The 27468-nt window shown below is 39.4% G+C and overlaps 1 protein-coding gene across 1 annotated transcript; it reads left to right on the top strand.

Annotated features, from left to right (window-relative positions):
* LOC121328118 (alpha-crystallin A chain-like) lies at positions 1-26630 on the top strand. Its single transcript, XM_041272617.1, has 3 exons — positions 1-250; positions 14616-14738; positions 25682-26630. The coding sequence occupies exons 1-3, from the start codon at positions 53-55 to the stop codon at positions 25889-25891; spliced, it is 531 nt and encodes a 176-aa protein (XP_041128551.1). The 5' UTR covers positions 1-52; the 3' UTR covers positions 25892-26630.
* Positions 26631-27468: the final 838 nt, after the last annotated feature.

A 27468-nucleotide genomic window follows, 5' to 3' on the forward strand; every position in this document is an offset into this window, starting at 1 on the left:
TCCCTTCCTACTACGATTGCATTGTAAACAGCAGCAGCCACCAGCAACTACCATGGACATTGCCATCCAGCACCCCCGGTTCAGAAGAGCACTTGGATCCTTCTATCCAAGCCGACTCTTTGATCAGTTTTTTGGTGAGGGCCTCTTTGACTACAACCTTTTTCCTTTCACCACCTCGACCATCAGCCCTTACTACAGACAGTCCCTCGCTCGCAATTACCTAGAATCGACCAACTCTGGAACCTCTGAGGTAAACTATTTATTTATTTGGTATGTATTGACGTATTTATGTGTTTATTATATAATAGTTAGAATTAGAAACCCCTGCCAAAACAGTATCAGCAGGGTGTAGTACCTCCAATAACAGACGTGCAGCAGTGATTCGTTGAGACCATTCCTCAATGATACCAGCTCTAATTCTTTTAGAGGAGTTGGAGTGGAAATCTGCAGCAAAGACTGTTTTACATACTGTGGGAAGTGTTGAAAACTGAATTTGGTTGTCAGGTAAGGGTACAGAATTATAGATTAACAAGTCACATTGTTGTTATTGAATCATAGGATCACTGGGATTCAACAACATAAAGTTCTGGGTCAGTTAGCTGCTTGGGACCTGATTAGTATTGAAGGGCTGAATGGTTTGCTGTTTGTATGTATGCTCTAAAACATACCATTGGAAGCATGATCTAAAAAAAAAATGCCCTGGTTAGTACTGCAATTAGTAATTCCAATCCAGTTTAAATGCATTGTATTGATATTGTGCCTTTATTAGCACAGTATATCAAAGTGCTTTGCATGTTGGTTAAAAACAGAAAGCATACAATGTCAAGACATATTAAAAATTACAAAATAACAATATATAGTAATAATAATAAAAAATCATATCAATACATAATATAAATAAAACAACTGAAGAAAACTTAATTAGAATGATAAAAACATACAAAAATAAGCAAATAAACTAGATAAAAAACAATAATATATGTAAGTCAGGTTAAAAAGGCTAAACTATAAAAGCAGCAAGTCTTTAATCTTCAATAAAAAAATATTGACCGAAGCAGCATATCTAATAGAAAAGGGCAATGAGTTCCACAATCTGGGGGCATCATAATGAAATGCCTTTTTTTCCCTCCCCTTTTCAATTTTCCCTTTGTAGTTTTCAATTTTGGTAGCCACACATTGACTATACTGAAAAAACGACTGGAAAAAATACATGTGACCTATAAATTCTTCTTGCCATCCTACAAGACTCTAAATCAGGGCTTCTCAAACTCGGTCCTGGGGACTCCCTGTGGCTGCTGGTTTTCATTCCAACCGAACTCTCAGTTACTGAACTAGGCTCTGAATTGAACTGATCATTTGCTTAATTAGACATTTTTACTTGTTTTCAGCTCTTGGACAGTTGCAGATTTCAAGTTACTTATGAAATGTTATACCGAATTTGAAATATGCAACTGTTCGAGATGAAAACAAGTAAAAAGGTCTAATTTAAGGAAATGATCCGTTCAATTAAGGGTCTAGTTAATTAATTGAGAGCTCAGTTGGAATTAAAACCAGCAGACACAGGGGGTCCCCAGGATCGAGTTTGAGAAGCCCTGCTCTGAATGAACTTAGTTCAGAATACCTAGAGCCCCTTGTTTTTCGCAAATACGAAATAACACAAAATGTAACTGTGATGGGGTGCCCACCCCTTGTGTGTATTTTATTTATTTGTTGAATTATGTATGTATTTATTGTATTATTGTTGTTATTGTTATATATTATGTTTGTTTATATGCGAGCAGACGAAACCCGTCCACTGGTTGATACCACTTTGTTTGGATCGGCAGGGAGGGGGTTAAATCCCTCCCTGCCAAAACGGGAGAATGTGGATGGAGCCTTAATTATGTAATTGTTAATTATTGGTTAATTTGGCTCCAGCCACAAACTATAACAGCGAGGAGAAATCCTTGGTCGGACAGAGAGAGTTGTGAGGAGAGTATTGTTATTTAAATCTCTTTTGTTTGGTCAACGTGCCCTTTTCTTGTGTGAAGTCTTTTGTTTGAATGTTTACTTTTGTTTATTTAATAACACATTCAACCCTGTGTTATTTTTTGTTATTGTTTTGTACTTTTTCCTGGTCCGTGACATCATCACCCACACGCACCTGTCAAGCTCACCTGATCACAGTAACATTTAAAACTAAATAAAATGACATACAAATATAAAAAGAAATAACATGAAAAATCATTATAATACAAACATAGTGACATTTTTAAATTGTGAGGTTTACGTAGAAAATACGTTAAATAAATACTTGCAATCGTAGTTGTCGAGGCTCAGTCGTTACCAATAGTGAAAAATTTTCGAAGCAATAAGCTACTTGAAGCAATTGTTTCAAAATTGGTGCACTGATTCAAAGAAATTGGGGGTTCGTGCTCAACAGTGACATCTGGCGGCGGGTGGGAGTGTGGTAATTCATACAAGCAAATCAGAAACCAAGCAAAGCGCTAGCAACTTCTAGGTTTTCCGTGAATCTTGTGTTTCATTTCAGCTAGGGAGAACCAATCACAGGTGTCAGCAATATTTCACGAAGGCAACTTCATTTTGTTTGCTTCATCAAAGCTGAAAGGAACCGCGGTAATACGCTGGCACTGATAATGATTCAAGTGTCATTGCTTTTCTGGTCCGAAGATACTTTAATGCCGGGTTTATACTGCACGATTTTTGCTGATCGTCGACAAGATGAGGAGATGGCGACTAATTTCTTAAAATCTGGGGCAAAATGAGGTTGTCGGGGACAAAATGTTCGATAAGTGGGAGAGGGTCTACGATGCCCTGTTAATGGCTTCTGCGATCTCCTGATGCTCTTATGACGTCCCGACAAATTTCTAACATGTCAGAAAACTTTAGTCCCTGACAAAGCAGTTCGTGAAGTGTGTGAGGGGCTATGGGACAATTTCTTGACGAATGCTGCCAGCAGCCAATAGGACAAGCTAGCAACAATAGCGACGAAGAGAAAGGTTGTGCCCTTCTTTGACAGGAAATGTCACTTATCATGATTGCTCAGTGAAGGTAGCTGGTTAAATAATTTTTATAACTTGTTAACGCCAAAGCAGATACTGCGTGTGGTAGTGTGTGCTGTCCTGGCAATCAATTTCTACAGTCACTTGTATTCGATATCCCTTTCAAACCCTTTTCAAAAACTATCTAAGACGTAGCTTTACAGTAAACTAATGTGATTCATCTGCATCTCCATCCATTTGCGTTGCTTTCCACCTGATGATGTAGATATCCTTCTGTCTGGTGTTGATTGCTGAAGTGTGATGCTGGCTCCAGGGATCAGTTTATTTTGCCTGCCCAACGCATCAACACACACAACAATTGCGATGCTGGCTCTGGGGATCAACCCCGTGCGGTCTCCCCAACGCATCAGCATGACAATCGTCTGGATTGACTAGGGTACATCTCTGGGGTCTTTAAGTGGGCACCTTCCGTCCTCTGTGTTTCGTCGACTAGCCCACGACACCTCAAGAGGGCTCAACAGTGATTCTGGCGTCCCAGCATCACCCCCCTCCATCCCCCACTCAGCTCAGCCGAGCTTACTTACCCATACATCAGCGTTGCTTTCTTTCTATTGTGCTTGAGATCCCCATCCAGAATCTTTCCATCTCAACCACAGCCAGTTGCTGCTCCTTTCTACTGCTTCAGATAAGTTCTTCACTGTGCAACGCAACTCTTGGCCACTGAACCTGACATCTCTGAGGAACCAGGTTGAAGAGTGTGCCACAAATCCTCGACAACCCACCTCCAGTGGGTAAACAAGGACTCTCCATCCTCGCTGTAGGTATTTCATTGTTTCACACACACATGCACATTGATAGGGTATATGGATATGATAATATGAGAAAAAAAACCATTGTTAAAGATCATAATTTAACAATGAAATATGGACGAATCAGTGAGAAAATGTGTTTATTTTTTTATTGCATTACAATACAATTGATATACCTGTTGCTTTGATCGCAAATTGCCATCCCATGTCTCCCAAGTATAACAATCTATAAACATGTGATACTGCTGCATATAAATTCGAGAAAGTTTTAATGAATGTCGCCTATTGTCAAACTATTTAAAACACAACACATAACTTTCCAATTACATTTACGCTGTTTTACATCTTTTATTATATTTATATATATATATATATATATATATATATATATATATATATATATATATATATATATATATATATTTCAGGGTGACACAGCAATGCCTTAATACTTGTTTTTGGGTGTACGTTGGTTCAGACGGTAATATAGCTGTCATTAAACACCAGACGGAGACGCAAGATTGTTTCAACAGTGGTTTTCATCGTCATCCAAACGAACAGGTATCGTCATCCTATCACTGGTGCGATGTTATGCATATGGGATAGGACAAGCAAAAAGCGTGATGACGTGGGAATTTAGGTTCAGATGAGACTTTGACCTTTGCTTCAAAACCCTTTGCTTTGATAGGTCCGACACGGATTTGAACCTTCTGGTCCCTTTCTGCCATCTCTAGTTACCATAGACACGGTCTGAACGGAAACAGAAGCTCTGACTTCAACTTGCGCAGATGTATAATTAGGAGTGAGTAGTTTGGGAATTCAAGTTGTGATGGAAGAGAAGAGAATTTTGTTTCTAAAATGCCAAAACAGCACATCACAATTAAACAACACTGCAAAGAATTTGAACATGAGGGGATGTATGCAGCTGACAGACAAAATAATGATGTGCAGATTCTGCAGCTCTCAGCTGGAATGGGAGTTGAAAGATACTGTCTAAGCATTTATTGTTCTTGGGGAAAATATGTCTTGTTTGCTTGTGCCATATTTTGCATTAGTATGCTAATTCTTTCTTTTATTTCAAGCTGGAGCAAATTCTGTTTTGGTTTTGAATGGATATGAATGAAAGTATCTGTTTTACTTGGTGTTTAAATATTGAAACCCCTTGTTTGTTGTATACTGCTTCAGTGCAATGGGATGAAATACAAATCCTATTGTTCCGTTTTGTTAATACGTAGACTGCTGTATGCGCAATTACTACGACAGCCCCACAATAGTGGCAGTGTAAATATATGTTTTTATTATATCTTATTGTATTTTTATAGAGGGCATTTACTGTAAATAGGCAGTTAACTAAAGAGAGTAGGGGACTGTACGCTACCGTTATTAGGTAACGAAATTATTTTTCTGTGCGAGGTCTGTGTCAATATTAAAAAAAAAAAATTATAATGTTTAATAAAAAATGTATGTAGCTAAAACTGTGTATATATACACACACACACACACACACACACACACACACACACACACACACATACAGTGCCTATAGAAAGTCTACACCCCCTTGAACTTTTTTCACATTTTGTTGTGTTAGTGCCTCAGAGTTTCATGCATTTAAATGAGGATTTTTTTTCCACTTAGCTACACACCATACTCCACACTGTTAAGGGGAAAAAAGTTTTTATTGAGAAAAAAATATATATTAAATACGAAACTGAAAGATCATAATTGGATTAGTCTCCACCGCTCTGGTGAGGCAGCAATTACACCCCTTTGGCAGCAATTACAGCTGTGAATCTGTTCGGATAGGTCTCTACCAACTTTGCACACCTAAATTTGGCAATATTTGACGATTCTTCTTTACAAAACTGTTCAAGCGCTGTCAAGTTCCTTGGGGAGCATTGATGGACAGCAATCTTCAAGTTGTACCCATCCCCTGATCTGTGCCTTTCAACAATTTTGTTCCGAAGTTCTTTTGAAAGTACCTTGGTGCTCATGGTTGAGTTTGCTTTGAAATGCAACCACCCAGCAGAGGGAACCTACAGGAACTGCTGAATTTGTCCTGAAATCATGCGAATCACTGCAATTTAACACAGGTGGAGGCCACTTAACTTGGTGTTTTATTTTGAAGGCGATTGATTACACCTGAGCTAATTTAGGATTGCTATTACAAGGGGGGGTGGACATTATTAAGATTGCTATCACAAGGGCGGTGCTATTTCAGTTTTTATTTTTAATAAATCTTCTATAAATTTCTAGAATATTTTTCACTTGAAATTTCTGAAAGGCTATAAGGCAACGAAAGGTGAAAAATTTGAAAAGGGGTGTAGACTTTCTATAGGCACTGTGTATGTGTGTGTGTGTATATATATATATATATATATATATATATATATATATATATATATATATATATATATATATATATATATATATATATATATATATATATATATATATATATATATATATATATATATATATATATATATATATTATTGCTTTGTTTTTAATGTGTATCTGTAATAAAACAACATTTTACAGTTGTGAAAAATAACACAGGGCTCTAAGAATATCTTTTGTCTGTCGGACAAACTTGAGTAGACGAAAAACATAGAAATGCCATAAAGATCCCGTAAACAGGGTTGTTACTTGCTTTCATGGAGTAAAAGCAAAGGATATTGAATCAAGAGTGCACAGATTATTAAATCACAAAAAAGAGTCTGTGCTCATTGTATATGCTGGTACAAATGACAGGAATAGAAAATCCGAGATTCTGAAAGACTTTTAAATCATTAACAAGACAGCTGTAAAGGTTAGGGTGCAGAATTATTCTCTCAGGTCTTCTACCTGTTGTTGGTGGTGGGGATGAAGTATTCGGTAGAATTAGGGCCTTAAATACTTGGCTGGCTGGTTTGTGTGTGCAAGAAGGTCTGGGATTTATAAACAACTGGGATCGCTTTTGAAAAATAAATAGACATTATAGGAATGACGGACTGAAGCTAAATAGGTCAGGGGCAAGCAGGCTAGCTGATAATATTGAACACCACCTAGCAAGGTATTTAAACTAGGAACTTGGGGGGGGGGGGGGAATAAAGTATCCTGCCATACCCGCTGAGTAAACAAAGAGGCGTCTGCTACAGTACCTTTGTCCAATTCCTATTATCCGTGCTCAATCACATGCTCTTGATTGAATCAGTTTACACCTATGTTTATTTAATTAGTGATTTTATTCAGGATTACAACATTGATATTCTCTCTCTAAGTGAAATATGGTTTGGACTAAATGACAATGCTTCAATGATTGAGGCTTCTTCACTTAACTATTCTTTATTCCAGAAAGCTTGCTGTACTGGGCGGGGAGGTGGACTTGCTACTGTTGTTGGAAAGAGTTGTTGCAATTCAATTACAAAAATATTTAACTTTTAAGTATATATTCAAGAAGTTTTAGTCTTGTTTTCATGCTGCACTTAGCATTGAGATGGCCCTTGTCAGAGTTGTGAATGATCTGCTGATAAGCTCTGACTCTGGCTTTCCATCAGTTTAATTTTTCCAGATCTAAGTGCTGCCTTTGATACTGTAGAACTTTCCATCCTACTGAATCATCTTGAAAGCACAGTAGGACTGTCTGGCCTAGTCCTATCCTGGATCAACTCTTATATTTCTGATAGGTTACAGTTTGTCCATATTGGGGAGCTAAAATCGGCATTATCAGAAGTTTCATTACATATGCTACCATTGGATGACATTATCTGCAGACATGGAGTGAACTTCCATTGCTATGCTGATGATACCCAGCTATATTTGTCCCTAAAGCCAGGAATTTCTTCTGCCTGGATGTTATTAGCTACTTGCCTTACAGACATCAAGCATTGGATGTCACAGAATTTTCTAATGTTGAATTCAGATAAAACTGAGGTTATGCTAGTGGGAACACAGAACCAACTAAAAGGAAATGTGGGATTACATGAGCTCCACCCTTGCAGTCTCTCATAAAAACTTATAAAAACTAGAAATGAAGAGTTTAGGAGGTCATCTTTGATCCTGATCTCTCATTTGAGACTGTATTAGGGAAGTTACTGAAGTATCTTTTTACCATTGGAGAAATATAACCAAACTTAGACCAATTATTTCCATATTTGATGCAGAGAGCCTTTGTTTAATCTAGAATTGATTATTGTAATACACTTTTTTCTGCTTTCCCAAAAAATGTGGTATCCTGCTTGTAGCTTTTTCAGAATACAGCTGCTAGAATGCTAACTAAAACCAGAAAAAATTAACATATTATCCTATTTTGGCCTCTTTACAGTGGCTCCCTGTGCAGCACAGAACAGATTTTAAGATTTTAGAACATAAGAACATGAGAACATAAGAAAGTTTACAAATGAGAGGAGACCATTCGGCCCATCTTGCTCGTTTGGTTGTTAGAAGCTTATTGATCCCAGAATCTCATCAAGCAGCTTCTTGAAGGATCCCAGGGTGTCAGCTTCAACAACATTACTGGGGAGTTGATTCCAGACCCTCACGATTCTCTGTGTAAAAAAGTGCCTCCTATTTTCTGTTCTGTATGCCCCTTTGTCTAATCTCCATTTGTGACCCCTGGTAGAAAAAGTAGAAAAAGTCACTTGGGTCGACATTGTCAATACCTTTTAGAATTTTGAATGCTTGAATTAGGTCGTCGCGTAGTCTTCTTTGTTCAAGACAGAATAGATTCTTCTAGCCTGTCTGCATATGACATGCCTTTTAAACCCGGAATAATTCTGGTCGCTCTTCTTTGCACTCTTTCTAGAACAGCAATATCCTTTTTGTGGCGAGGTGACCAGAACTGAACACAATATTCAAGATGAGGTCTTACTAATGCATTGTACAGTTTTAACATTACTTCCCTTGATTTAAATTCAACACTTTTCACAATGTATCCGAGCATCTTGTTAGCCTTTTTTATAGCTTAGTCTTTTTATAGGTCTTTTTCATAGCGTCCTTTAATTTCAGTATCTCCCATATGATAGTATAACGCACATTTTTATTTCCTCCGTGCAGTACCTTTACTGTATTAAATGTCATTTGCCATGTGTCTGCCCAGTTCTGAATCTTGTCTAGATCATTTTGAATGACCTTTGCTGCTGCAACAGTGTTTGCCACTCCTCCTACTTTTGTGTCGTCTGCAAATTTAACAAGTTTGCTTACTATACCAGAATCTAAATCATTAATGTAGATTAGGAATAGCAGAGGACCTAATACTGTGGTACTCCACTGGTTACCTCACTCCATTCTGAGGTTTCTCCTCTAATCAGTACTTTCTGTTTTCTACATGTTAACCACTCCTTAATCCATGTACATGTATTTCCTTGAATCCCTACTGTGTTCAGTTTGAGAATTAATCTTTTATGCGGGACTTTGTCAAAAGCTTTCTGGAAATCTAAACAAACCGTGTCATATGCTTTGCAATTATCCATTATTGATGTTGCATCCACAAAAAAATCGAGCAGGTTAGTTAGACACTATCTCCCTTTCCTAAAACCATGTTGTCTGTCTCCCAGGATACTGTTACCATATAGGTAATTTTCCATTTTGTATCTTATTATATTTTCCATAAGTTTGCATATAATAGAAGTCACGCTTTTTGGTCTGTAGTTACCTATTTCAGTTTTGTTTCCCTTTTTGTGGATCGGTATTACGTTTGCAATTTTCCAGTCTGTCGGTACAACCCCTGTGTCAAGAAACTGTTGCATGATGTTGGTTAGCGGTTTGTAAATAACTTCTTTCATTTCTTTGAGTACTATTGGGAGGACCTCATCCAGCCCAGGGGATTTGTTTTTAAGAGCTTCTAGTCCCTTTAACACTTCTGTCTTGGTTATGCTAGAGTTATTTAAAACTGGATAGGAACTGGATGACATGTGGGGCAAAGTTTTTTTTTCTTCATCTATGATTTTGCCATTTGTATCTCTTAGACATTTAATCTCCTCTTTGAATGTTTTCTTGCTGCTGTAATATTGGAAAAACATTTTGGAATTGGTTTTAGTCCCCTTAGCAATGTTCATTTCTATTTCTCTCTTGGCCTTTCTAACTTCCTTTTTGACTTGCGTTTGCAGTTCTGTGTAGTCTTTCTGTGTACTTTGTTTTTGGTCTCTTTTAAACGGCCTGTAAAGTGCCTTTTTTCGCTGAATATTTTTTTTAGTTGATCTTGTAGCAGGGGGAGATCTGTGCTGACTCTGCTGGCGTGTTCACAGTGCTGCAGGAAGAGGGCGGCAGTCGTCCAACAACCGCCTGTGAGTCATAGCAGTGACACGGGGAGGTGGGAAAGTGGGTGTGTGGACTTTCCCCCTCTCTGAATGGCTGAGAGGCGAGTCTTGGGGAGATTGTTAGCCCTATAAGTTAACGCTCTGCTGTTTCCTCAGGTCTGCCCTTGTAGACGTGCCAAGAGTGCGGAAGCGCTGGTCCGGGACCGAGAACCAGTCGGGAGAGAAAAGGAAACAAAACATTTCACAGCGAGACAGTGAGGGCGGGGAACCCTTGGGCAGACCCCGGAAAAAAATAACTAAGCAGGCTAGTTAGCCGGCAGTGTAGGTCGGTGATCCAGGTCGCATGGATAGCGATGACCAGGATATAGCTGTCAAGTGCAGCACCTTTTCTTTGTAGTTTTGTTACTGTTTTATTTTCCCTGTTTCTTTGTGCCTTCTGTTTTGAATTATTGTTTCGAAGCACCTGCAAGTGCGTCGGTGTTGTGTACCATCGTTTGGTATTCCTGTGGTTCTGTTTACCATCGTTGGTAAGCAGACCATGGACCAACAGCGCCCTCTGCGGGCTAAAAGAAAAAGAGCACCCCAAAATAAAACTGGACACCTGTGCGGTGTTGCCAAGTCCATCTGTCTGTCTCCTGTGTCAGTGAATTACCCACCACCCTTCCACAGATCTATTAAATCATTTTGACAATTTAGTTTTACATTTAGATTTCTCTACTTTAGGGATGTAATTGTTTTGTGCCTCTAGTATTACATTTGTGAAGAACAGCCATCCTTTTTGTGGATGTTTTCTCTATTTTACTCTAATCTACTTCTGTTAGTCTTTGTTTCATACCTTCATAGTTTGCTTTTCTAAAATTGTAAGCCTTAGCTTTAATCATTACTTCTGGGGTTTTAAAAACCACTTCAAATGAGACCATGTCGTAGTCTGAGTTTGCTAGTTATTCGTTATTTGAGTTCTTTGTTATTTGAAAAGATTAAATCAAGGCATGCCTCTCCTCTAATCAGTGCCTTGCCAAATTATGTTAGGAAGCAGTCATTTGTCATTTCCACCATTTCAATTTCGTCCGTCTTGCTACCCATCGGGTTTTTCCATTTTATATGTGGGAAGTTGAAATCCCCCATTAGTATGGCTTCTCCTTTGCTACATGCATTTCTAATGTCATTGTATAACAGATTATTGTGCTCACCGTCTGAATCTGGCGGTCTATAGCATGCTCCTATTATTATGCCCTTTGAATTTTTGTCCGTTATTCTGACCCATATTGATTCGGCTTTATTTTCTTTGTCCAGGTTTAACACCTGGGCTATAAGACTGTTTCTCATGTACAGCAGTACCCCCCCACCTCTTCTGTCCTGCCTGTCTTTTCTATACAGTGTATACCTACAAATATTGTATTTGTCCCGATCACTCTCAGACAATCAGATTTCTGTAACACCTATCACATCATAGTTACTTGTTAGTGCAGTAGCTTCAAGTTCTAAAATTTTATTTCTGATACTTCTAGCATTTTGATAAATACATTTAATGGTTGTCTTACCTGAGTTCTTGTCCTTGTTTTGATGCGGTCTCCCTTCTGTTTTTTTGTTGATTTCTCTCCCTTTCTTTTCTAGTTTAAATGCTTCTGAACCTGCTCGAGGATCTTTTCTCCAAGTAGATTGGTCCCCTTTTTATTAATGTGCAGTCTGTCCCGTCTATACAGATAGTTCTCGTTGTAGAATGTGGTCCAATGATCAAGATAGGTGAAGCCTTCCTGTGTGCACCACGTCTTCAGCCATGCTTTTAGATTAATTATTTCCAGCTGTCCGTATGGTCCTTTGCAAGGTGCTGGCAGTATCCCAGAAAATACCACAGTTTTGGTCTTGTCTTTTAATTTCCTTCCTAGCTCTCTGAATTTGTTTTGCAGGGATTTTGGTCTGTCTCTTCCAATGTTGTTTGTACCGATGTGGATCACTACTACCATTTCATCTTCTGTTCCTGTTCAGGCTTCATTTTCCTGTTAACTTGCAAGGCCCTGAATGGATTAGCACCTAGTTATTTGAAAAAGTTACTGACTCAGTATCTTCCAAACCACACTCTGAGATCAGGGGATCCTGGTTATTCCTAGTGTCAACAAAAGCAGCAGAGGAGGGAGGGCTTTTTCTTGTAGAGCTCCTAAATTATGGAATGCTCTGCCTTTGTTTATCAGGGAAGCTGGGACCATTACAGTTTTCAAGTCAAGACTAAAAACGCACTTTTATAAAATGTCTCTCTGTGACGGAAAGATGAGTTCTGGTGATGAATCTTCCTCCCAACCTGTGAGGGCGCTAAAGAACGAGAGGAGAAGTATCTGGAAGGGCTGGCCTGACAGTTCGTTTCCGGGTCAGGGAAGTGGGTCAGCCTGGAGGGAAGTGCGACTCTGTTGTAAGACCGTATTGATTTGAGAGGTAAACGAGAGGCAGCTGCAAGTAATAAGGCAGCTACAACCGTTTATCTCGATATCATGCGGGATTACATATAGGGGCCAGGGTAACGCTGGTCTTCTCCTTCGTTTGGGTTAACGCTTGGAGAGAGAAGGATCGAGAGAGGAGCTCTCGTTGTAAAGAGGAATTACGTGTTGTGTGTGTTTGTTTTGTAATTGTCTGCGTTTTGCACCACCAGACAGTTAACTCACCTATCCGGAGCTGTCGACCAGGGTCAGCACAATCCGGATCACCACTGCACGGAACCGTCACAAAATACAGTGTCTTCACCCACCACAAGCACGTCTGCACTCACCCAGGACTGGTGACCGTGTGTTCGTTTTGTTCGGGACTGTGCCCTACTATTGCTATCCCCGTGCTTTACACATTGTTGTGTATAGCCGGGGATTTATTATTTAACGGTCACCAGACCTGGATTATAAATAAAAGCACCTTTTCACTGGAAACTGTTGTCTGCCTGTCACTCCTGCATCGCATCACCGCTATACTTGTTCCCCTCCACTAGCCACTTTGCCACACTCTCTTAGTGGGTTTTAATGTAAGTTTAAAATTGCTGCTTTTGTATTATGTGTATACTGTTTAAGTTTGTATTTAAATGGACTGAATGTGGCAGTGTGACATGCTATACAAATTTGTTGTGATTTGTTCTTTTTTGTGGTATGTACTCTACAGAACTTTTGCGATACGTTTGTATAAAAAGCACTATATAAATGCAATAAATAATAATAATAAAAAAAAAATAACGTACAGGTACAGTCTAATCTACTGGGATTAGAAAAAGAAAACATAGCAAGGTAGTACTGGCAGACAGTCAATGAAAACACACACTCCCAAATCCCAGCGGGAGGCAGGGCGCAGAACGAGCGCTCTGGCAGTAGGTCGTGTTCAGGTCATGTGATTGTTCTGCTAGGAGATGTGATACTAAAGGTACAATTTTGTGAGACCGAACAGACTGATTTGGCGTAACCGTTCAGTCGAGGAGCAGTTCCACACGTGAAACATGGAGGAGCCCTGCAGATACAGCTCTGGACAAAGTTTTGTATCACCTACATTTTTGGGGGGATTGAGACATAATTAAAAAAAAAAATAGATTAACATAATTTAGGTGTTTTATTTAACATCATATAATCAAATAAATTACAGAACAATATTACAAAAGTCTACCGGAAGCCATAATAGTAGTACATTACAGTAGTTCATGTTGGATTTCAAAATGCCACTTTTTTTAATTGTTGTCAGTTTTTCATTAAATAATACAAAGCAGTATTTAATTCAATATGTTATTGTAGCATTATTCAGCAGGCTTAATTTGACTCTGTGAAGCAAAATGATTTAAAGATGCAAAGCTTTTGGTCATACCTGTACTGCTAATTCACTGTATTCTAATAGATAAATTACAACTGTACATGCAATACTGGCAAAATACAATAAACACAGCTTTGATTTATGATGCTCTGTACTCTATAGCGAGATTTTTTTAAAAAAAATATTTGTCCATAATATGAATGTTATAGTTTATTACATATGATGTAACTACTGCTTGGAACTTTCTGTCTGAAAAAAAAAAATCAATACACAAACAGCATCCCCAAATCACTGCCAGCCATAATGCTAAAACTAAAATAGAAATAAATGGCTAAACCTGTTCCATTTCCACATCGAACAAGAGGAGAGTCAGAGTCAGAGTCTGTCCGCCTCACGAAATACTGCTTTAAGTAACGGATGGTAAAAATTCAGTATTTAAAAAAATGACATGCTTTAATTAATTTAAGTGTGTTCATAGAATTATGTTTTTGCTTATAAGTTGTAACAAATGTGTCTGTATTGTGGACTAAGTTGAGATGCAGATATCTCATTTATAGAAACTTTTTCATACTAACTTTTGTACTTGATAACATTAATTTAGGGTTAATTGGTGGAAATAAATATCAAACTGGGACAGTAAAGGTTAAATTAATCAGCCTTAAGCTGAACTGGAGCTGAAAGTCAAGTAGAAACTAGATATACAGTATGTAAAAACATAAAAAGGCAATCAGTTCTCCAGTGTCTAAGCAGGTGAAACACAAACTTAATTCAGGCAATGCCTCAAATCTTGTTTTTAGGTACGATCTGACAGGGACAAGTTCACAATTTACCTGGATGTGAAACATTTCTCACCCGAGGAACTCAGTGTGAAGATTGTGGATGATTATGTAGAGATCCAAGGAAAACATGGAGAAAGACAGGTAAGTCGTCCATAGCCTGGCATTATTAATGTAGACATATAGTAGTACAGGAAGAGTAGATTGATATGAAAATGTTTTAGGAGGGAAGGGGGCGTAAATTCTTGCCTCCCCCATGTTTTAACATCATATTCTGTTTAGGAACTAAAGAATAGGATTGTCTCAGCGTGTATTTAAAAGATTACATTGATTTTTGACTTAAAATGACCAAAAATGCTATATTTATGTACAAAACATTTTAGGATCAAGCATTAGGACAGTTTATTAGAATGGCACAACTGGATATTTATACTCAAGTGTTATTTGCTATTAACCTGACAACCCTTAAGTTTTGTGAAGTGGTGACATGTATAAAAAGGAAGCAAAATCCTTTGTTTGTTGGATGTCATGCATATTTATGTTGTATATCTAGGATTTATGTCACAACTGTGTCCTCCCCAATTACCATTAAAGAAAATACCCATTATAGCTCATAATGTAATCATTAACCATAATAAATACAATACCTCAATAAGAATTAACTATTCTGGCTTAATTATCCCTAGATTCATGATGAAAAGAGATTAACAATTAATATTATAAGACAAAAAGAAACCTCCAATGTATTATTACATTTATTCATGTTATCAAAGGAAGAAGAATAAAGGTTAGGCTTCATAGTTAAAAACATGTGTAAATAAGAAACAAAATAAAACATTCAAGGAAAAGTAATGCATTGTTAACTGTTCATAATGAAACCTTGATGTGCTCTCTGCTCTTAGAGTTCTGCATTAGTGAAGCAGTCTTTAGTAGTTGCATTGTTTGGTTGAGTCACACATTAAATATACATGCGCCAGCTTCCAAGTGACTAAGTACGCATGTACAATGTTCAGCATCTAGTTGAATAGACACACATTACGTATTGTGATGATATCAATATCATGGTTTCAGTTCAGTTATTTGTAAACACACAATATAAGTTTGATACTTATTCTGTTGGTGCGATGTTTAAAATAAAGTCTTGTTAACACCTCTCTATGGAAGTCAGTTGTGCAGCAGCACAGTGCAGTATCTCCGTGAAGTCTGTAAGCAAAAGCTTTCATCGTTTCTGGAGGGAGCCTATCTTCTCTGGGATAGCTTTGAAGATTACATCATTGCGTCTTCGTTGAAGAACTTCGGAGTTTGATGAGTTGAGAGCGATGAGATGTTTTGAAGAAAGCCAATCCAGCAAGCAAGAACGAATCCAGAAGGCGCAAATCCAGAGAGCCCAGAGAATGAAAATCCTTGTTTTGAGTTTAAATATAACTTTAGTTGCATTCATTAGAATTAGAAAATATATAGAATTAGAAAACAAAAAATGTAAGCAGTGTTTTTAAACCGGCGAAAATCGCTCAGTAAGAAGTATTAGTAATAATACTGAATTCAGATTCCGATTTAAATTCAAATACATACAATTCTTCCACTGAGTCAGATGTCAGCGAGTGTGTCAGTGAAGACATAAGAAAAGAATATTTACCATCTACATCAAGTGACAGCGAAGAGGCGGAGCCAAGCTCTGTGCATTGCTCCATGCTTCAAGGAGTATCATACGTTGAAGCATTATACACTGTCACTCCCTCCGCCCCCACCACCTGTTTACCCAGATATGATTTACTCAGGTCTCTGTTTAGTTAAAACCTTTCTCTATGACTAAATAAAAATATATATTTGTTTTATTTATTTACAGTAAAAATGATTTGTCTGTATTTCGTCAGTATTCATTACATAAATACAAACATATAGCTCTCAGCTTGTTTGTACACTGTACTCGTAATAATCAAGACAATGCATTTTAGAACTCACTACTCAAAGGGTTAAAGATACAGCATTCTGTTTCAAATTCGCACCACTGGTACAGAGCCACTAGGCATTCAAAGTGTTGATAAATGTGTGCATGCGCTTAAACTGCAGCTTTCTGTCTCTGGGTGTAATTCCTGCTGGTGGCCAGCCTGGGCCGTGAATCTACCCTCTTAACAGTAAAAGTGACGTGGCGTGAGGTTTAACACTGAACACAGAGAAATGCAATTTTGCAATATCAGAAACTGAATTTGTGGGGCTAGGAGCAAACTTAAGCTAACAACAAGAAGATGGATTTTTCAAGCCAGTGTACTATGCCAGCCGAGCACAAACAGATGTGGAATGACACTACTCAAAAGGAAGCAAAGAAGCATTGGCCATAGTGTGGGCAGGTGAGAAATTCCATGTGTTCTGATACAGGAAATACTTTGTCATGCTCATCGATCACAAGACGCTGGAAATGGTCTACTTGCCGAAGTCCAAAGTCCCTGAAATATGATTACAACTGTATACAACCATATATGATTACAACCGTATAGATTCAAAGTTAAATACCAACCAGGACCAAAAAATGCAGCCAACCAGGCTAACACTTAACCCACCTGCATTGAACAAATTAGGTGAGGATCACATCTATTTTGTTGCCAAGAATGCAGGGCCAGTTGCATTCATGCCGAAAGGTGAAAGCACCAGTTGCCGACACAGCACTGTCAGCATTGTGTAAATGTATTCGGACAGATGAGTGGAACACCTGTGATGCTGGCTACATAGTGTTAAGAGGCACTTGCATTGTCATGCCTCTGAAGTTGTGACATTAGACTATGTTGCTCACACACAAGGGGTACCAATGAATCGTAAAAATAAAATGCAGATTAAGGGAGAAGGTTTGGTCGCCTAATATTGATAAGGAAGTTGATCAACTTCCCAAAACCTGTTACGCATGTCAACTAGTTGGACAACCATCAAAGCCAGAATTGACAATAAGTTCTGAAATGCCAGAAGCACTGTAAAAGTGGTTGCAGTGGAGCTATCTATTTCTGCCATGCAGACATTTCCTACTGAGTATGGACTACTATTCCAGATGGACTGAAGTAGGAATTCTGAAAAATATTTAGTCTTCGACCATCATTAGCAACCTACATGTTACAAATAATGATCCACAGTTTGTATCTGCTGAATTTAAATGTTTTCTAAGAGCGAATGCGATCCTGTTTTGGCGAGCTACTCCATATTGGCCTCAAACTAATGGGGAGATAGAGAGGCCGAACAAGGCTTTGTCTAGAGAATTGCTTGTATTCCTTTTAGCTTACAGAAAAATACCACATTCAGTGATGGGGAAAAGCCCAGATGAATTATTGTTCAATGTGAATCTGAGAACAAAGTTGCCTGAATCTGATTAGTTTGTCAACAGGTTTCATCAGGAGGGAAGCCAAAGCAACAAATGTTTAGACATGTTTGCTTCAACAACAAAAATTCAACAAACTACTAATTACATTTGAATTTGGCCCTTATTTAGTTGTCGACAGGAATGGGAACTGTTTAACTCTAGAGAAATGGGGAGTACAGATTTGTGGAAGTGGATCAACCCACATGATTCTACTCCAGGTAACATGGAGGATATGGAAGTGTGGAGTGAGCTGTGAGATATTGTAACCACAGGTTCCAGACATTGTGGACATAGTGTACAAATTGACACCATCAAGCTGAAAGACAGTCAGCATAGCTTAAGGATAAACATGCAAGGTATGAACCACATAGGGCAGAATAATCCTAGGTTGAGTCTTGGTGGCAGGGTAGTAGATGTGAGCTGATACACTAAGGTCACGATACGATATATACAGGCAGTCCTCGACCTGTGATGCTTTGACTTGCAACACATGGCACTTACAACTCTTTTACATTATTACCCTGCTTCGACTTTACGATATCAATAAGGCATTTACGACACAGCGAGACACGAGCCATGCATCATGTGCGCAGCTCAGTGTTCGAACTGCAGTACCTGTTGTGGTCGCCCTGACTCAGTCTAGCATTTGTTTTTTTATTCATGTACCTGTTTTATTTGCCCTTAACAATGTCTGATAAAAGGAAATATTTTGGATTCTAAGAACTGTGGCAAAGTGGTAAGTGGTATGTGCAGGTGCAGTGCAGTAATCAAACGTCAGACAAACAAAGTACAGGTGATTATTTTAATCCAAGGGTCTGATGAACAAACAGAGACAAACAATGATGATGATGGGTGGCAATCCCATTTACAATAAACAAGTATCCCACAAGAACAATAATCCCAATGCAAATACCCAAACACAAACATGGTCACCTCTCCCAGTGAGTGCTGTATTGCTGGTCATGAATTTGCAATGTTATTTTAGTGAAGAATCAGTGCTTTATTGTCTGGGTTTTGTGTTGGCCGTGGGTGACAACTCCAGATCGTGTTTAGCCATCTAGTCTAATACACAAGACAAACAAGACAATACACAGACTGACAAAAACAAACAAAACACTCACATTCTTTTTAAACACAGAAATACCGGTCCTTTTGGTTCATTTGCATAACCGAAACAAAGGAACAGATTACGCTGCTTTGACCCCTACTTATACCATCACTCATGATCCCTTGGTAAACGATTGCAGCCACGGCTCCAATCTTCTGGTTCAATGAGTTAGTCTACCAAAGCTCCACCTCTTTTCTAAATGACCTACTTCTTTTTAACCCTAGGAACAAAGTATCAGGCCAAACAGTCCAGGGTAATCTGTTTCCATTACTTAGTACCCTCACAGGTTGGGAGGGAGATTTACCACCAGTAATCATTGTCTTTCTATCACATATCCCACCGCTCAGAGTGGAGCCGAAGGAACAGTCAGCTGAATCTACATTTCCTATTACTCCCCCTTCCGGGAAAAATAATCTGCATTTTGGTGGTCTCTCCCTAGACAATGTACCATGTGGTACATGAAGGGCTGCAATGCCTGATACCACAGAAATACCCGGGCATTGCTATCCTTCATTGTGCTTAGCCACTTGAGTGTTGTGGTCTGTGACAAGATCAAATGAATGTCCCAGCAGGTAGTATCGTAAGGAGTGAGTAGCCCATTTAATGGCCAAACACTCCTTTTCGACTACAGAGTAGTTGCTGTCCAGAGGGAGCATCTTTTTGCAGATATACAATATCAGGTCTTCATTTAACAGTATCAAATGCCTCCCTGACACTCCACTGACCATTTAATCAAATTTGGTGAGGTAGAGTAAAGGGTTAAGCACTGTGGCATACTCATGGATAAATCAGTGGTAATAACTGGATAATCCTAGCAGTGATCTCACCTGTCTTGGTTTTGGGGATCGCCGCGTCTACCAAAGCCTGGATTTTGATGACAATGGATTTCACCCTTCCGTTACCCATTAAAAAATCCTAAATATTGAGTCTCTGTTTTGGCACACACATTTTCCCAAGTTAGCTGTCAGCCGGGTTACCCTTAGAGACTGAAGGACGGCTGTAACCCTAGCTAAATGCTCTCACTAGGTGGAGCTGTAAATAACCACGTCATCAATATACGCTGCTGCATATTCATGTGGGCATAAAACCTGGTGACAATAGGACTGCACCACTCGCTCCTGGAAGGCTCAATCACCCCAAGTTTGAGCATGTCCTATACCTATTTGTGAACACCACTTCGTCAACTTTCTGGGATCCAGTAAGGTCTCTCTCATACTGTGACACCTGGTGTAGAGATAATGTCATATTCAACCAAGTTAGTTCTGCCGGACATGTCAGAAAAAACATTGCTGCACTCCTCAGTAAGCTTACGCAGCACCATTTGCTGATCTGGAACCAGTTGTTCCCCCATCTAAATGATTTAATGCTATGGGTCTCTGGACAGGGGCCTAAATCATCCTCTACATTGCCTGGGGCTATAAATAAGGCCTCCCTTGCTTGCCAGGCCTTTAATAAATTTACATGATAAATTTCATGTACCTTTCCTGTAGCCCGAATCACTTCATATGGCCCCTGCCATTTAGCAAATAATTTTGATTCTGAGAAGGAAGCAGCATCATTACCTTGTCTGCTGGTTGATGGGTTCAAATTAGTGCATTTTTATTGTAATGCTGCTGTTGCCGGTGCTGAGCTGATTTGAGGTTGTCCTGGGCTAAACGACCGACCAAATCCAGGTGATCTCTTAGTAGGAGCACATGCTGCACTACATTTTTGGACAAACCCCTCCCACACCTCTCTCAACTGATCGAGGATGCCATGAAGCTGTCGGCCTTACAAGAGCTTGAAGGGGGAGAACCCTGTCGAACTCTGTGGCACCTTTGTCACTGCAAAAAGAAGATAGGGAAGAAGTGATGCCCTATGCTTTTGTTTTGGTTTACAAAATGTCTCTGTGAGGTGAGAGTGTATTAATGGAATGTCCAGACAGTAATTTGTGTGTAAAGAAATAAATTGATTTATTGTTATTTTCTCTACACAAAATAAAACAAATAACAAAGAAAACAAAACGACGTGAGGGAGGGGGTGCTGGAGTAATAATCACAAAGACAGGTAGTGAAAAACGTCCTTAATCGTCTTCTCGGCGTCCCCGGACATAAACCAAAAAAAGACAAAAGAAATATTAATAAAATTTTCACTCCCAAATTCAAAAACCCCTGCTGCTCAAATTTCATCTCTCCCTCTATCTGTCACTCCTCCTATTTTTCCTTCTGACCAACCTCGAACACAGTAGTACATTCCCTTTAGTATGCAACGTCTTACCTTTGTAGTCAGTGGAACACCAATCCCCAACTGACAAGTGTCCTTATCATTCACTTGACTCCTTGACTCTGGAATTTACATACTTGTAGTTCCGCCCCTCACCAAGGTGCCGCCCCTCATAAAGATAACTTTCGTCATGGTCACGAGATCTTGGTAAGGGAAGTCCCAAGTTGGTTTGATGCCTTCTACTGTCAGGAGGCTGAATCACAGACCGAAACCCCTTTGACTCATCATAGTCTCAGCATCTGCTTTAGGGTCTGATTAAAACATTCACCAAACCATTAGTCTGTGGTTGATAAACAGTTTTCCTGATGGGACGTAAAAATTTTTGGAAAGGCTTCAACATCTATCATACAGTGACAAACATTGGTGACTCTTGGAATGAAGTGAAACAATCAAATTTGAATGGTGTGTGGAGAAAACTCTGTCCTGATTTTGTTTCTGACTTCCAAGGTTCTACAGAAACTGTTGCTGAGGTGATGTAGATATGGGTAGAAAACTCCACTTAGAGGTGGAACAAGAGGATGTTGATGAGTTGCTGGCATCACATTGTGCAATGAAGACCTGTTCTGTTCTTCTATTCTGTTCAATCTGTTGAAGAGACTGCTCCATTTAAAGTTTTGACAATCAAAGTGCTGTGTAAGGCATTGTGGAAGGGTGTGGGTATTAACTAACATGGGACACAGAAGTGTATTTGTAAACATTGCACAGGTGCCCAGTTTTATTGGTCTCTTTTTATATTTTGGCAATGCTTTATTTCAGCCCACAGGGAGCTGTTGTCTTTGGCCTGAGTGCCAACAACGGTAGTCAGGTCCACCATAATACCAGTAACGGTACAGTCTATTGCTTCCTCACTCATAGGTGCTCAAAAGAATAATGAAAACCAAAGGCGGAAGAAAAAGGGAAAATAAAACACAGTAATAAAACTACAAAACAAAAGTGCTGCTTACACAGTACCCCCACTGTCACTATGCCGGTCAGCTTGGGTCTCCATCCTACGCTTCGCTGTGCCCTATAAACTGGGGTGGCCAATGTTCCCCTGTCACTACACACGTCCCCTTGGGTACATAATCATATATTTTAATAACCGGTTTATTTCAAGCTGTCTGTCTTCCTCAGACATGCTTGCCTGCTTTTGGTAATTTGTTCCAACCACCAGCCTTCTCCGCCGGCGTCTCTGTGCCAAACAATCCCCAAAGGCCACACATCCTCTTCCCCACCTCTCTGTATCATGGTCATGACTGACAGGCGGATCTTACGGGGATGCCGCCCCAATCCTGCAGTACCTTGCATGCACCAGAGAGTCAGCACAGGCCCCACCCCTGTTACATATCCCCCTCAGAATGGCACCACCGGTCCATTCGAAAATGCTACACCACCATGTCTTCCCAAGAGAAAAAATCTGCATTTTGCAGTTTCCCTGCCTAATGGACTACCCTGAAGGCACAGGGCTGAAGGGCCAAGTACCACTGTGTGATTCTGGCGTTGTTATCCTTCATCCAGTGAAGCCATGCAAGGGGGCATGATCTGGAACTAGGGTGAAGTGCTGCCCCAGGAGGTAGTACCGGAGTGACTCGATTGCCCATTTACTGCGTGACACTCCTTCTCGATGGTGCTATTATTTTTCTTGCGGGCAAGGAGCTTCCTGCTGATATACAGGACAAGTGTTTGCTTCCCCACAACTCCTGAGACAACACTGCACCGAGACCTGTCTCTGATGCATCCGTCTGCAGGGTGAACCTCTTACTGAAATCTGGACTGCATAACACTGGCTTGCTACACAGCCTTCTCTTCAAAGCGAGAAAGCCTCACTGGCACGGCTCTGTCCACTGAACCGTATTTGGGGCAGCCTTCCAGGTGAGGTCTGTCAAGGGAGCAGGGAGTGTGGCAAAGCTTGAGATGAACTTCCTGTAATAGCCCACTAGTCCCAAGAAAGAGCGCACCTGGGTTTTGGTTGTAGGGACCAGCCAGTCAGCCAAGGCTTTCACCTTAGCAACTAGCGGTCTGATCTGGCCACTCCCTATTCGATAATGGCACATTTCTTTGGGTTAGCAGTGAGCCCAGCATCCCGCAAAGATTGCAATACCATCGTTACCTTACACAAATGACTCAGCCAATCCTCACTGTGGATAACCATGTCATCTATGTAAGCCATGGTGTACTGCTGATGGGGCCGCTGGAAAGTGGCTGGTGTTCCGGTCAACCCAAATGGCATGGTCATAAATTGATATAACCCAAAGGGAGTCAAAAACGTTGTCCTCTCTCTGGATTCTGGTGTCAGGGGTATCTGCCAGTACCCCTTCATTAAATCCAGTGTCGTCATAAAATGAGCAGTGCCTAGACGATCCAGTAACTTATCTACCCGGGGTATAGGATAAGCGCCAAACTTTGATTTTTTATTAACTTGCCTAAGGTCAATGCAAAATCAAGTTGATCTGTCCCGCTTATCCACTAAAACAATCAGACTGTTCCAATCACTTTGGGACTCTTCTATTACACACAGTCTGAGCATCTCATCAATCTCCGCCTTTAGTACCTGCCTTTTGCAGTTCGGTATGCAGTATAGCCACTGGCGAAATGGCGCCCCCAGCTCAAGTTGAATGTGACGGTGGGCTACTTGAGTGTGCCCCGGGACTTGAGAAAACACATCAGGAAACTTCGCCACCGGCGCCAAAATCTAACATTTCTGTGTTGGTGTCAGATTATCTGCAATCTGTACCAACCCTGCTTTCACCAACACAGAAAGGTCAGGTCCCAGGTCTGTGACATCATCTGCTTGCACCACAAACCAAGCCTCCTGTTGCAACCAGGGCTTCAAGAGGTTTACATGTTAAATGTGCTTTTCCCTCCATTGCTCCGGCTGACAGATCTCATAGTCCACCATCCCAATCCGGTGTGTAATCTCAAAAGGTCCTTGCCACTTTGCCAGAAGTTTAGAAAAACTACTCACTTCTAAATCTTTTGTAGTCATTTTTGTATTACTTTAGTATAAATACATGTTAATTTGGATTCATATGTTGTTTTTTTCTGATTTTATGTGAACGAAAAGACACAAATTCCCCCGTTTTCTCATTGGAAATAGGTAAATTTCAAAATATCACTGTCCTGGTCACAAAAGCAAAGTTTGTGGGGAATAATAGCCATTTTCTATACTATTGAGGCATAGAAAAAAAAAAAAATTGTTACACGGTGTCATTTAACCAAATAAAAACATTATAAGGGCGCACTGAAAGGTGAACACATGTAAAATAAAATTTGTAAGAAATGTAAAAGTGCTATGTTTTGTCATCAATAATGAATATCTTTACAGGAAACACGTACATGTTTAACTTTTTGTCATTGTTAAGTCATCTGTTTCATGTCTGTATCAGTTTTCATTAATGATTGTACCCTAAACTAAAATGAAGAGCTTGCCACTGTTTCCTCTGATCCTGCTTAAATTCTGAAAGCGTCTAGTCGGCTCATTGTTGGGAAATGTCTAGGATCAAGTGGAGTTTACGTTCAGACAACCAATACCTTTTCTTTCATGATTTACAGTTTAATAAATGTGACATATTAGCTACTTATTTCAAGCTTGTATCTTGATACACGACACACAAAGGCGTCTCTTATTGTGTTGTATTCAATTGCGATGCATCGATACACGATGAATCGGCTCACCTCTACAGGGTAGTCTACCCTAGCCACAGTAAGAAAACAATTATGTAAATATGTTAAGTGGTTTCTATTTTGTATCCATGCATTGTGTGTGCAATGTACAGTTCAGTTAGTTAGAGCATGTAAGAGCTTATTAAGTTAAGATGATAACACTGATATATAGGGTTGTTGAGGCAGTGAATGTTTACGTAGAAATGTTAAGATGTATTGTTTAGAAAAATAATAGAGATATGAAGTAATCTGAGAAAAGGAGGTGTAGGGTTCCTTTAAGGAACAGTAATATACATCACAGGAAATAGTAGAAGAAGGGCGAGACATCACAGATCATGGGCCAAGTACAGAGATGTAAGCAGATGTTTGTAATATAGTATTACCAATTCCCTTTATCCACATGGAATACACTACACTTATCAAAAAGTTGATGGATCTAAATACTATTTCATGGACTTAACCTTGCTCATGTTACAGGTTAATGTGTGGTTCCTAAAACAGCACATTTGTCTGTTGCCAGTTCAGGACTATAAAGCTACACTCTATATGATGCACACTGGACTAGACTCGAATTCTGAATAGCTGCAGATGTTGCTTGGGGACAGCTAAATAACCATCAGTTGTGGCAGACTGACCTGCATCTTGATGGCCCAATGTTCTTTTCCGTTTATAATTGAATGTATTAAGTACATGTAGGTGATATTAACCCAGCTACCTTTTCCTTCCACATAGGATGACCATGGCTATATTTCCCGTGAGTTCCATCGCCGCTACCGCCTGCCCTCAAATGTGGACCAGTCAGTCATTACCTGCTCGCTGTCTTCCGATGGGCTTCTGACCTTCTGTGGGCCCAAAATTCAGATGGGCACAGACTACAACCACAGAGACCGCAACATCCCTGTCATCTGTGAGGAGAAGCCCACCTCTGCTACTTCCTCTTAGGCAGATCCTGGAAAATGCGCAAACCGGGGGTGTGGGAGGGTTGCGAGGTGGAACCTAACGCCACTAAAACTTTTTGGCAATCAGATTCTTCTTCCTTTCTCTCCAAACCAGAGAGCCATTGCATAGATATCAGTGCATATCAGGATTTATTTTTCTCTTTTTTTAAGGTATTATTGAAAGAATCAATGGAGACTTAGCAGGAGTTTAAAGCTTAGGGTGAGAGAAATCTGCAAGAAAGAAACCTGCCTATAACCTGTTCCTCCTAAATGTTCCAGGCAATACTTCAGGCAAAATGTGTTGAATCTTTGGGAAAAAATTAGTTTGGACCTATAAGGGAGATTCCACTTCTCCAGGTTAAATTCCATATAAGTGGAAAGCTGATCTATTTTATGTAGACTTACCAACAGCTGCAAGTTCAAGCAAAAATACAGTTGGATGTAGAAAACACTTTTGAATTAGTAAATCAATTCAAACTGTATGTGCTTACAGTCTCGTATGAAAACTCAAAGGAGGGCTATGGGAGGGAAGCAGGTTAAATGTACACTGATGTCGGTACAAGGATTTTCATGGTCAGAGAGATTCCGCATGTGGGATACTTTCCTACAAAGCCATCCACCACAGTGCTTTCCACTCCTGTTCTGACCCTTTTGTAATCCCATCTTTCTTATGCTTTCCTGTCAGTAGTTTTGCCTGTTAAAACTGATATCTGGCACATCATTTAAAATCTAATAAAGTTGTAAAATTAACAAAATGAAAAAGTTATACTTTTTGTCATTGTTTTAATGTTATGTATGACATAAATAGTGTCCAAACACTAATGCAAATGACACAAGTACTTTATAGGAACTATATATATATATATATATATATATACACACACACACACACATACATATATATATATATATATATATATATATATATATATATATATGTGTGTGTGTGTGTGTGTGTATATATATATATATATATATATATATATATACACACACACACCTACCCCTCATTATATAGCCCCTCGCTATCCTGCGGATTCAGATATATCACAATCCTAGAGTTGGCTCCCCATTTTTTATTGTCTAACTGTGCATGCCTTAGCTGCAATGTACATAGGCACTTACAATTACTGTTTATTTTATTTTGTACTGCACATCATAAACAAATATACAAAACAAATAAAAACAAAGCATTAATATAATACCATTATCATATGCACACATATTGCACAATAACACAAAGCAAATTAAATATATACTTGCTGAAGCAGTTTTTATTTTAGCCCACGAGGTGTTCAGTTGTGGTAGCAGCAATGCACTAGTCATCGGGCAGTGATGTCAGCTAACTAGCAACAAGCCTCCTATGTTTGGAATGGGGTTCTTTCAATGCAGTGGGTTTCTGCATTTGATAAAGGAGAGGAAGACTCATGAAAATAATTGGAGACTTAAGTTGATGAGAAGCAATTACCCTGATGCCCCCAATAAAACAAGGGTGTGGTTGTACAGTATTTGTTATTAGCCTATTTGTTTATCTATGGTCTCTCGCTATATTGTGGACCTCGATATATAGCGGATTTATAC

This window comes from Polyodon spathula, chromosome 15, assembly GCF_017654505.1.
Source record: "Polyodon spathula isolate WHYD16114869_AA chromosome 15, ASM1765450v1, whole genome shotgun sequence".
NCBI lineage: Eukaryota > Metazoa > Chordata > Actinopteri > Acipenseriformes > Polyodontidae > Polyodon > Polyodon spathula.